The 12,225-nt window shown below is 37.3% G+C and overlaps 1 protein-coding gene across 1 annotated transcript in view; it reads left to right on the forward strand.

Moving 5' to 3' along the window:
- The window catches only part of RAVER2 (ribonucleoprotein, PTB binding 2), a 139,936-nt gene that overhangs the window by 86,161 nt on the left and 41,550 nt on the right, over positions 1 to 12,225 (forward strand). Inside the window, exon 7 of the mRNA XM_063105767.1 lies at positions 2,164 to 2,290. Within this exon, the coding sequence (XP_062961837.1) occupies positions 2,164 to 2,290 (127 nt within the window). The remainder of the gene's footprint in view (positions 1 to 2,163; positions 2,291 to 12,225) is intronic.

Here is a 12,225-nt window from a genome sequence, read left to right on the forward strand (position 1 = left end):
GAAGATGATATTAATCTGCTTCTTGTTCCTTTGGAAATATGTCCTTTTTCACTGGAATCTTTTATTAGCAGTTTTTCTTTGGCCTTAAGTCTAATGCTGAAAAATGTGACTACGTGTGTTTTTTCTTTATGCATCATATTTGGGACAATGAGCCCCTCTATTCTGTGGTCTTTAATTTTTCTTTAATAATGGCAAATTCTCGGCCATTATTTCATCAAGGATTTCCTTTTTATTTTCTCCTTCACGGACTCCTGTTATATAGGTGTTGACATTTCTACCTCTATCCTCTTTATCGCTTTGCTTTTTCTTGTTTGTTTGCATTTTCCATTTCTTTAACCTGATCTTTCAGGTTACTGTTTTGTTTTTTAGTCACATGTTCTATTCTTTTTAATCTATCTGTTAAAGCTCAGGATAAAGGTTAAGAATAATGCTTTATGAATTTTTTCAGTTTCCTCATCTATAGAATGTTGATAATAATACCAATCTTATAGAATTGTGTTTGAGGATTAAGTGATTTAATCCGTGTGAAGTGCTTAGCACAATGCCAAGTCCGTTGTGAGGGCTGCTTTTATTTTTCTCAACAATTATGTTTTCCATACCTAGTATTTCTCATTGGTTATTCTTATTACTGCTTGTCCTTGCTTCATGTTACTAATAAAAATTCATTATCTTTTCTAGGATATGTATTATGTTTATTTAACAGTCTTATTAATTTCTATCCATTAGTTCTCTTTTGTCTGTTATAGGTAGTTCAGTTTGTTGTCTTTATTTTTTAATGGCTACTTTTTCCAGATGTCTAGTTTTTTGGGTTTTTTTCTATGAATACATATTTTCCAGGGGGATGGTGGTATCAGATTTCTTGTATATCACTGTTTAGTGGTTGGGGGGAAGGGGATGGACAGGGGAGAGCTAAAGCCTGGTCTTAGCTAGAATTTAGGGAAGGCAGGCAGAGACCTCAGGGCTGAGGAGCTCTTCCTTCACCATGATCTTGACCGCAGTTCTTTTCCCACTCTAGCCAGGCAGCCCTGCACCTTGGAGAGCCTTTCTTCATCTCCACTCCCAGCCCTGTTCCCAGGTTCTGCCTTCCTCAGTTGTAACTCTTTGTGGGAGCGAGAAGCTGAGAAGGGTGGGAGAGGTGGGAAGGAGATTTTCAGTGACCCAGCTGCTCTGCCTGCACCTCTTGTTATCTGGTCCCCACTGTCCCAGTGCTTATGTGCCACCCTGCTGTTCTGTGGCTGTTGCTGGGCTGATGCTGCTGTTTTCCCACCTTGCTGTGCCATCCAGGAAAGCCATGCTCCCCTGAAGGTATGCGGGGGAAGCAATGTAGTTACACAACTCAAAAGCCTTTTCCCCGAATTATCTTCTATGTGGACCCGTGTAAACATCCTCCCTGCTGATATTTACCTTCACACCTTCCATTTCTCCCTCCAGGGGATTCTCACAGGTTTAATATCAGTTTCTGGATCCATCATCTTCTCCCTCTCATTTTCACCGGTAGAGGGGTTGGAAGAGGTATCCAGTTGTACATGACAGTTCTCCATTTTCTAATGGCTAGAAGTTTATAGTTTTCCTTTTACATCGTTATATTAATATCTTCATCTGTCAGGCTGGTTTTTAAAACTGAAAACAATTCATAATTTTAAGAAGCTACCCAATTATATGTATGTAAAGCTAGTTCATCTTATTCTCATATTAGAGGGTTGACTTAATGGAAGAAGGACTTTTCTTATAAGAAAATTTTGATTTGTAAGGCAACCCACATTATTAAACTTTAGATGGACATTATAATAAGGCTATTTTATAGTATCAAAGTATTCATATTGTGTCAACAAGTTATCTCTCTGTTAATAAATTCAGATTTCCTTGTCATCTTTCTATTTGTATTTTATGAAGAGATTTATCATACTAAATTGTCAAATACTGATTGGTATTTAACTGAGATATTCTATGAGGACTTCATCCTGTATGTATTGTAGAACACGTGTTTTAACTGAGAACTGTGGTAGAAAGTATATAACAAATATATAATACAAATCAAATTGTGTTTATCATAAAATAGATCCTATCAGATGAATGAGAAGAATTTCTGGAAGAAGGCCTTTATTATTACGTCTTTTTTTCTTATGCTTGTTCTAATGTTTCTTATTTCTGTATTCATTGAAGATGCACAGTAATCAAAAGGGCTTACTTCCAGAGCCAAATCCAATACAAATTATGAAAAGTTTAAACAATCCTGCCATGTTACAAGTTCTTCTACAACCCCAGCTATGTGGGCGAGCTGTTAAACCAGGTAAGCACCGTGCATACTGATTAAATATAGAACATCGGCATGAAGTTAATTGTACTGCCTTATATGTGAAATGTAAAGAAGCACATTGAAATTAGTTTTAAAATATTCAATATTTCCAGGACCTGTTAATGAATTTTATTCAATAATCTGAGGTGATAATGTATTTTGACTATTTTTGATAGGTATAACCTGCTTATGTGTTTTCTTTCTTTTTTTTTTTTTACTATTAATAAATGTTAAACCTTCTGTTTAGCTCTTAGTTGACATGAATTTATAGATCAGGTAATAATTACCACATTACACAGTTGTAGCCTGTATCAAAAAAGGATATGACACTTTCCTATCTAATATTTTTAGCAGAAATATTTTGTTGAAAGGTGCTAAAGGTCTGTTTCCTCTTTGTTCTTCCCTTTTTTGTTATAAAATTGCTTCATTTTGTAGCAAATGACAGAAAAATTATTTTTTAATTATGCAAATCTTTATAGTATTAATATATATGAAATATCTACCTATTTAGTATTCTTTCTCCAATAAGAGCTTACTTTCTGAAATGTGCAACTTTACATATGCAAAATGCCTATTGTAGCATTATAAGAGAATAAGTGTCTGTATTCAAAGTTTAGAGTAAGTATGTTTAGAATAAATTTATTACATAAATTTATTCTGTTTTAATCCCAACTGGTCTAACACCAGCTCCTGTACTGCAGTTCACTTCTAGCACTAATTACCTGTGGTTAACATGGATCCCAGGAGTTATGGACTCAGTCCTCAATGACTCCTTCTTCTTTAGACTCCAGATGGAAGTTCAGGGGAGTCCCTAGGCCACTTGCACTTCTGACCAAATGGCTACAAATTTGGGAGTTCACATGACCCCCACAGGTTCAGTAATTCACTAGAATGACTCATAGAACCTAGGAAAGCACCATGTTTATGATTACAGTTTTATCATAAAGGATATAACTCAGGAACAGCCAATGATTGAAGACACACCTAGGGCCAAGTCTGGGAGTGTCCCGAATGCAGAGCTTCTGTGCCTTCTCCCCATCACATCAGGCCTCGTCACCCTTCTAGCACACCAGTGTGTTTACCAACCAGGAATCTCTACTGTGCTTCAGTGTCTGTGCTTCAGTGTCTGGGGTTTCATAATGTAGGCATGACTGATTGGCCCCATGATTGAACTCAATCTCCAGTCTCCTTCCACTCCCTGGAGGTTGGGAGGATGGGCTGATAACACATGGTGCAAAACCTCAACCCTCTGATCATGTGGTTGGTCTTTTGGCATGGCCAGCCCCCATCCTGAAGGTATCTATGGGCCCACCTTGAGTTGCCTCATTAGCATAACAAAGACACTCCTATAATTCACGAAATTTCAAGGATTTAGAATCTTCCTTCTATGAACCAGGGCCAGTCAAATTCTTTATTATACAATGATATTTATATTAAATACTTCATAAAATCATCAATTATTAGTATGTAAGAAACAGCTATAGAGCTTTTCTTGCTTGGCACTTTATGCAATCTCTTCTACACTTTTTTTTTTTTTTAACAGAAAATTTTATTTTATTGTATTTTATTATTTTATTTTTATTTTGTCGATATACAATGTGGCTGATTATTGTGGCCCATTACTGAAACCTCCCTCCCTCCTCCCTCTCCCCTGTCCCTCCCAACATTGTCCTTTCTGTATGCTTGTCGTATCAACTTCAAGGAATTGCAATTGTTATGTCTTCTTCCCCCCCCCCGCCCCGGTTTTGTGTCTGTGTGTGTGTGTGTGAATTTACTTATTTATTTTTAGCTCCCACCAATAAGTGAGAAAATGTGATATTTCTCTTCCTGTGCCTGACTTATTTCACTTAATATAATTCTCTCTAGGTCCATCTATGTTGTTGCAAATGGCAGTATTTCATTCTTTTTTATACCTGAGTAGTATTCCATTGTGTAGATATACCACATTTTCCGTATCCACTCATCCGATGATGGACATTAGGGCTGGTTCCAACTCTTGGCTATTGTAAAGAGTGCTGCGATGAACATTGAGGAACAGGTATACCTTCGACTTGATGATTTCCATTCCTCTGGGTATATTCCCAGCAGTGGGATAGCTGGGTCATATGGTAGATCTATCTGCAATTGTTTGAGGAACCTCCATACCATTTTCATAGAGGCTGTACCATTTTAAAGTCCCACCAACAATGTATGAGAGTTCCTTTTCCTCCGTAACCTCGCCAGCATTTATCATTCAGAGTCTTTTGGATTTAAGCCATCCTAACTGGGGTTAGATGGTATCTCAGTGTGGTTTTGATTTGCATTTCCCAGATGCTGAGTGATGTTGAGCATTTTTTCATATGTCTGTAGGCCATTTGTATGTCTTCCTTAGAGAAATGCCTGTTTAGCTCTTTTGCCCATTTTTTAATTGGGTTGCTTGTTTTTTTCTTGTAAAGTTGTTCCTTATATATTCTGGATATTAATCCTTTGTCAGATGTATATTTTGGAAATATTTTCTGTCACTCTGTTGGTTGTCTTTTAACTCTGTTAATTGTTTCTTTTGCTGTGCAGAAGCTTTTTAGTTTGATATAATCCCATTTGTTTATTTTTCCTTTGGTTGCCTGTGCTTTTGGGGTCATATTCATGAAGTCTGTGTCTAGTCCTACTTCCTGAAGTGTTTCTCCTATGTTTTCTTTAAGAAGGTTTATTGTTTCAGGGTGTATATTTAATTCTTTAATCCGTTTTGAGTTGACTTTAGTGTATGGTGAAAGGTATGGGTCTAGTTTCGTTCTCCTGCATATTGATATCCAGTTCTCCCAGCACCATTTGCTGAAGAGGCAGTCTCTTCCCCAGTGTATAGGCTTGTTGCCTTTGTCAAAGATCAGGTGGCTTGTAGGTGTGTGGGTTGATTTCTGGATTCTCTATTCTATTCCATTGATCTGTGTGTCTGTTTTTATGCCAGTACCATACTGTTTTGGTTATTATAGCTTTGTAGTATATTTTAAAGTCAGGTAGTGTTATGCCTCCAACTTTATTTTTTTTGCTCAGCGTTGCTTTGGCTATGCATGGTCTTTTGTTATTCCATATAAATATCTGGATAGTTCTTTCCATTTCTGAGAAAAATGTCTTTGGAATTTTGATGGGGATTGCATTGAATTTGTATATCACTTTGGGTAGTATGGACATTTTCACTATGTTGGTTCTTCCAATCCAAGAGCATGGGATATCTTTCCATCTTCTTGTATCCTCTCTATTTTCTCTCAGCAGTGGCTTGTAGTTCTCATTATAGAGATTTTCCACATCCTTGATTAACTCAATTCCTTAGTATTTTATTTTTTTGGTGGCTATTGTAAATGGGCAGGCTTTCTTGATTTCTCTTTCTGCATGTTCACTATTGGAGAATAGAAATGCTACTGATTTTTGTGTGTTGATTTTGTATCCTGCTACTGTACTGAAATCATTTATCACCTCCAAGAGTTTTTTTGTAGAGGCTTTAGGCTGTTTGATATATAGGATCATGTCATCTGCAAGCAGGGACAGTTAGACTTCATCTTTTCCAATCTGGATGCCCTTTATTTCCTTCTCTTCTCTGATTGCTCTGGCTAGTACTTCCAACACTATGTTGTTCTTTTTTTTTTTTTTTGTGACCATGCTCAGCCAGTGAGCAAACCAGTCATCCCTATATAGGATCCGAACCCGCGGCGGAAGCGCTGCTGTGCTCCCAGCGCCGCACTCTCCTGAGTGAGCCACGGGGTCGGCCCCAACACTATGTTGAATAGGAGTGGTGAGAGTGGGCATCCTTGTCTAGTTCCTGTTCTTAAAGGAAAACCTTTGAGCTTTTCCCTATTCAGGATGATATTGGCCGTGGGTTTATCATATATGGCTTTAATTACGTTGAGATACTTTCCATCTATACCTAACTTATAGAGGGGTCTTTGTCTTGAATGAATGTTGAACTTTATCAAATGCTTTTTCAGCATCTGTAGAGATGACCATATGGTCCTTGTGTTTGATTTTATTAATATGGTGTATCACATTTATTGATTTGTGTATGTTGAACCAACCTTGCATCCCTGGGATGAATCCCACTTGATCGTGGTGAATAATTTTACGTATGTGTTGCTGTATTCTGTTTGCTAGTATTTTAGTGATGATTTTTGCATCTATATTCATCAAGGATATCGGCCTGTAGTTTTCTTTTTTGGTTGTATCTTTACCTGGTTTTGGCATCAGGATGAAGTTTGCTTCATAGAATGAGTTTGGGAGATTTGCATCTGTTTCAATCTTTTGGAATACATTGTAAAGAATCGGTGTCAATTTTTATTTGAATATTTGGTAAAATTCTGCTGTGAATCCATCTGGTCCAGAGCTTTTCTTTGTTGGGAGCCTTCTGAAAACAGTTTCAATATCCTTTATTGTTATTGGTCTGTTCAAATTTTCTATGTCTGAATGGCTCAGTTTTGGGAGCTTGTGTGTGTCCAGAAATTTATCCATTTCTTCCAGATTTTCAAATTTGTTGGTGTATAGTTGTTTCTAAAAGTCTTGAATGATTCCTTGTATTTCAGATGAATCAGTTGTAATATCACCCTTTTCATTTCTAATTTTTGTTATTTGAATTGTCTCTCCTCTCTTTATTGTTACCATGGTAATGGTTTGTCAATTTTATTTATCTTTTCAAAAAACCAATTTTTTGATTCATCTTTTGTATTGTTTTTTGTGTTTCAATTTCATTAAGTTCTGCTCTGATCTTAATGATTTCTTTCTGTCTGCTAATTTTAGGTTAGGATTGTTCTTGTTTTTCTAGTTCTTTAAGGTGAAGTATTAGGTTGTTCACTTGCCATCTTTCTGTTCTTCTGAAGTGAGCATTTAATGCAATAAATTTCCCCCTTAGTACTGCTTGGCCGTATCCCACAGGTTTTGGTATGATGTATCATTATTTTCATTAGTTTCAATAAATTTTTTGATTTCCTACTTGATTTCTTTTTGGACCCATATGTCATTTAATAGAATGCTGTTTAATTTCCATGTGTTTGTATAGTTTCCAGAATTTTGTTTGTTATTGATTTCTAATTTTATTCCATTGTGGTCTGAGAAAATACATGGGATAATTCCAATTTTTTTTTAGTTTGTTGAGACTTGATTTGTGAGCTAATATGTGATCTATCCTGGAGAAAGATCCATGTGCTGATGAGAAGAATGAATATTCTGAGGTTGTTGGATGGAACGTTCTGTAGATATCTGCCAATTCCAATTGGTCTAGAGTATTGTTTAGATCTTGTGTTTCTCTACTGATTCTTTGCCTGGATGATCTGTCCAATATTGACAATGGGGTGTTCAGGTCCCCTGCTATTATGTTATTAGTGTCTATTTCCTTCTTTAGGTCTAATAGAGTTTGTTTTATAAATCTGGCTGCTCCAACATTGGGTGCGTACATATTTATGATTGTTATGTCTTCTTGATGGATCAATCCTTTTATCATTACGTAGTGTCCCTCATTGTCTCTTTTTATGGTTTTTAGTTTAAAGTCTATTTTGTCAGATATAAGAATAGCTACTCCACCTTGCTTTTTTTTTCTGTTTGCATGGTAAATCTTCTTTCATCCTTTCACTCTTAGTCTATGTGAGTCTTTATGGGTGAGGTGGGTCTTTTGAAGGCAGCATATAGTTGGGTCCTCCTTTTTAATCCAGTCAGCCAGTCTGTGTCTTTTGATTGGGGAATTTAAGCCTTTTACATTAAGAGTTGTTATTGAAAGGTGTTGATTTATTCCTAGCATTTTATTGGTTGTTTGGTTGTCTTAGGTGTCTTTTGTTCCTTGCTTTCTGATTTACTGTTTGTTTTCTGTGTTTGTTGGTTCCTTGGGTTGTAGATAGCCTTTTTGTTTGTTTTCTCTTTGTGAATGCCATTTTTATTATACTAGTGGATTTTGATTTTTCTTGGGTTTTTATGGTAGTGGTAGTTATTTTTCAGGAACCAAACCAGTACTCCCTTGAGAATTTCTTGTAAGGGTGGTCATGTGGTGGTGAACTCCAGCAGTTTTTGTTTGTCTGCGATGTATACTATTTGCCCTTCGTTTCGGAAGGATAGCCTTGCCAGGTAGAGTATTCTTGGCTGGCAATCTCTGTCTTTTAGTATTTTGAATATATCATCCCATTCCTTTCTGGCTTTTAGGGTTTGTGATGAAAAGTCTGATGTTAGCCTGATTGGGGCTCCCTTATAGGTGATTTGACGCTTCTCTCTTGCAGCTTTTAAGATTCTCTCTTTGTCTCTGAGTTTTGCCAATTTGACTATAACGTGTCTTGGAGAAGACCTTTTTGGGTTGAATACGTTTGGGGATCTTTGAGCTTCCTGGATCTGAAGATATGAGATTTTTCCTATACCTGGGAAGTTTTCTGCCACTATTTTGTTGAATATGTTTTCAATGCAATCTCCTTTTTCCTCCTCTTCTGGAATACCCATGACTCAGATATTTGAGCGCTTAAGGTTGTCTGATTCTCTCTCAGATTTTCTTCAATGCCTTTGATTCTTTTTCTTTTTTTTTCTTTGCCTGTGTTATTTCAAACAGCCCATCTTCACGTTCAGAGGTTCTCTCTTCCACCTCTGCAAGCCTGCTGGTTAAACTATCTGTTGTGTTTTTTATTTCACTGAATAAATTCTTTAGTTCAGCAAGCTCTGCTACATTTTTTTCAGGGCATTGATTTCCTTGTACATTTCTTCTTTCAGGTCCTGTATACTTTTCCTCGTTTCATCATGTTGTCTAGCTAAGTTTTCTTGTATCTCATTCAGTTTCCTTAGAATTACACTTGAAATTCCTTGTCAGATATTTCAAGGGCTTCTTGTTCTATAGGATCTAGAGCCTGAGAGTTATTACCCTTTGGTGGTGTACTTTCTTAATTTTTCATATTTCTGGTATCTTTTCTTTGATGTTTATTCATTGTGGCAGGGGGTTTCGGAGTCCACGGGTTTGACACTATTGTCTGACTATGATGTTGCTGGGGTTGCCAATTTGGTATGGCTACCTCAGTGACTGCTCAGTTGGCCACTAGTGCCTTGCGTGTGTGGTTGCTTCAGGTCTTGGGGCTCTCCGGGGAGCCACCTCTCTGGTCAGCTTGGGCTCGGCCGGGCTGCTGGGTCACAGGGTGTTACCACAGGGTGTGTGGTCTCTGCCAAGCTTCGACCTCCCCTGCTGCATGTCTCACTGTTCCACGTGCACTGGGCCGGGCTGCTGGGATGCGCGAAGGCACTGCAGAGTGTTTGTTCTCTGCGTAGCTTCCCTTCCCCTGCTGGACGTCTCCCTGCTCTGTGCACGCTGGGCCGGGCTTGAGATGGAGCTGGGTGGTGGTGGTGAAGCCTACCTGCGGCTGGATTGTACAGCGGCGCCCCCCCCTCCCCACAGAGTGTGTGGTCTCTACAGAGCTTCCGCCTGCCCTGCTGGACGTCTCTCTGCTCCGAACGCACTGAGCTGGGCTGCTCAATCATGAGGTGGCGATGTGGTCTCTGCGGAGCTTCTGCCTCCCCCGCTGGACGTTTCCCCGCTCCGTGTGCACTGGGCCGGGCTGCTGGATCGCACGGCAGCAGTGTGGTCCCTGCAGAGCTCCCGCCTCCCTTTCTCCGATTTTAATTGTATGGAGATATCTTTTTTTGTCTTGACCACATGAACGATAAGAAGCTCCTTATTTCCCAAGGCAACCTATTCCCTTATTTGACAGTTTCAATTACTGAAGAGTTCTTATATTAGGTGGCAATTCCTGTGATTTTTAGCTACTTAATCTTGTTCTGTTCATGAAGAAATCTAGAATAAATCTATTCCTTGCATTAGAAAAGCCTTTTAATATTTGAGGACAGCTACCATGAAACCTCAGTCATTTTGGATGTTCTCTGTCCTTCTATTCCTGACTTCGATGTTCTCCTTTTTTTTTTGCACTATGCATCCCTATCAGTAAAATAAATTTTGAGTACAGCCCAAATATATACAGTATATATATCAATTCTATGTCAATTATATACACACACCATTGTCAATCCATATATTAAGAAATGGTCAACCTTAATATTTTCGTTGTTTTTTCTTTTTTCTTTTCTTTTTTATTTTCTTCGCCTTTTTTCCCCCAAAATATTTGTTCTCCTTTTTTTAAAAAATTAAATTAAATTAAATTTTTTTGGTTGCTTGTTGGTAGGGAATCCAGTATTTTCCTTTTTAAAGATGAAAGTAAACATAGATAGAGTTGTATTTTCTTTTTATAACTCTCCTTGTATATCTCTTATAACTCTTTGGCAACTGCAGTTCTATATTTGACTTTTTATAGTGTGTCATTTGATATGATAGGCCTCTAAATTCCCCACAAGTTGTTCTCTTATGGATATAGTCTAGGTTTTCTGGGGTGTCCTAAAACTTGGTGTACACAGACATGAACATATCCTGTAGATTGGTTCTGATCAGTGCAGAATGCAGTGGGAAATCCTATTATCATATATTTTGGTGAATGCAGTCCAAGATTGTATTAGTGTTTAAAGAGGTGTACCACACTTTTGGGTCTTTAGAAAGTATTGTCCACACCTTGAACTCTGGGCTGTCTTTAATAATTCCTCCCCAGTATTATTTTTGTCTCTTCATTTCATCTAAGACTAAATATTCTTCACTCTGCTTTTCTACTCAGATTGGCGTATGGCCATATGGGAGCAAATTTCTTTATGTTTTAGTGCTTTCTCAATTTTAAGTTAAGATGTTTCAATATTACACTGATGGAGAAATTATTTCACCAAGCAGGGCTTTTTCATTGTGTGGGGAACCAAGGGAATCCCTGCTTCACTTGAGCACATGCAAAGCTAGAGAATGTGTGGGAAGTTTCTGGATGTTGAAGATAGACAAAGTGTTGTTTTTCCTTTGCTGTATCTTCCCTTATATCCCTTACTATGTCCTGAACTCACAGAGGCCTTGTCTGAGCAAACTAAAATAATTCTAAAGAATTGTGATTCTTTATACCCTTACTCTGTTTATTTCTCATGGTATCATTTTTCAAATAACTAACATAATAAAGTACACATTTACTTGTTTATTGTCTGTTTCTCCCACTCAAATGGAAGCTCCAATTAGGCAGGGATTTCTCTCTTGTTCATCACAAGCACCTAGAATAGGACTGCTATTTATAGTTAAGTGCATTCAAATATTTGTTTACTGATTAAACCCTTTCCTTTACATCTCTGTCCTATAAATTATACATAACTCGTTGCTCACATATGGTCTAGTGTATACATTCCCAACTACTTTCTTTTCTACCTAATTTTCTGTCTATTCTGTACGCTGCCTCAGATTGATTTCCTTCCTGAATCCGATTTGATTATTACTCTCACCAAACTGATCTTTTCTTTTCAATCCCCACCTTTTAACTACCTTCAAAAATACAATATGATGTAAATATTCTAGATTTCTTTCTGTATATGTGTGTTGCAAATTTAACTATTATGCAATCATATAGTCTAAACTATTTTTAAACAACTTTATTGAGTTTTAATTGATGCACATTAAACTGCACATATTTGAAGTGTACAAAGTGATGTGTTTTGATGTGCATATATATCCACGAAATCATTACCACAATCAAATAATGAACATATATATGCCTTATCCCCAGCTGTTTCCTTTTGCCCCTTTATAATCCATCCCCTACTCTATCCCCAGAAAGTCACTGATCTGCTTTCTTTTACTATAGTTTGTATTTTCTAGAAATTTGTATAAAAGGAATCACAGTGTATGTACTGTTTGGCTTCTTTCACTCAGCTTACTATTTTGAGATCTATCTATGTTGTTGCATGTATTAATAGTTTTTTCCTTTCTATTACTGAGTAGTATTCCATTCCATAATTTGCTTTATGCAGACTTATGCTTTTATTTCTCTTGGATAAAATAGACGGTCAGTGTCTAGGGCTCCAGTTTGCTCAGTATCTCCTCCAAT

This window comes from Cynocephalus volans, chromosome 8 (assembly GCF_027409185.1).
Source record: "Cynocephalus volans isolate mCynVol1 chromosome 8, mCynVol1.pri, whole genome shotgun sequence".
Lineage (NCBI taxonomy): Eukaryota > Metazoa > Chordata > Mammalia > Dermoptera > Cynocephalidae > Cynocephalus > Cynocephalus volans.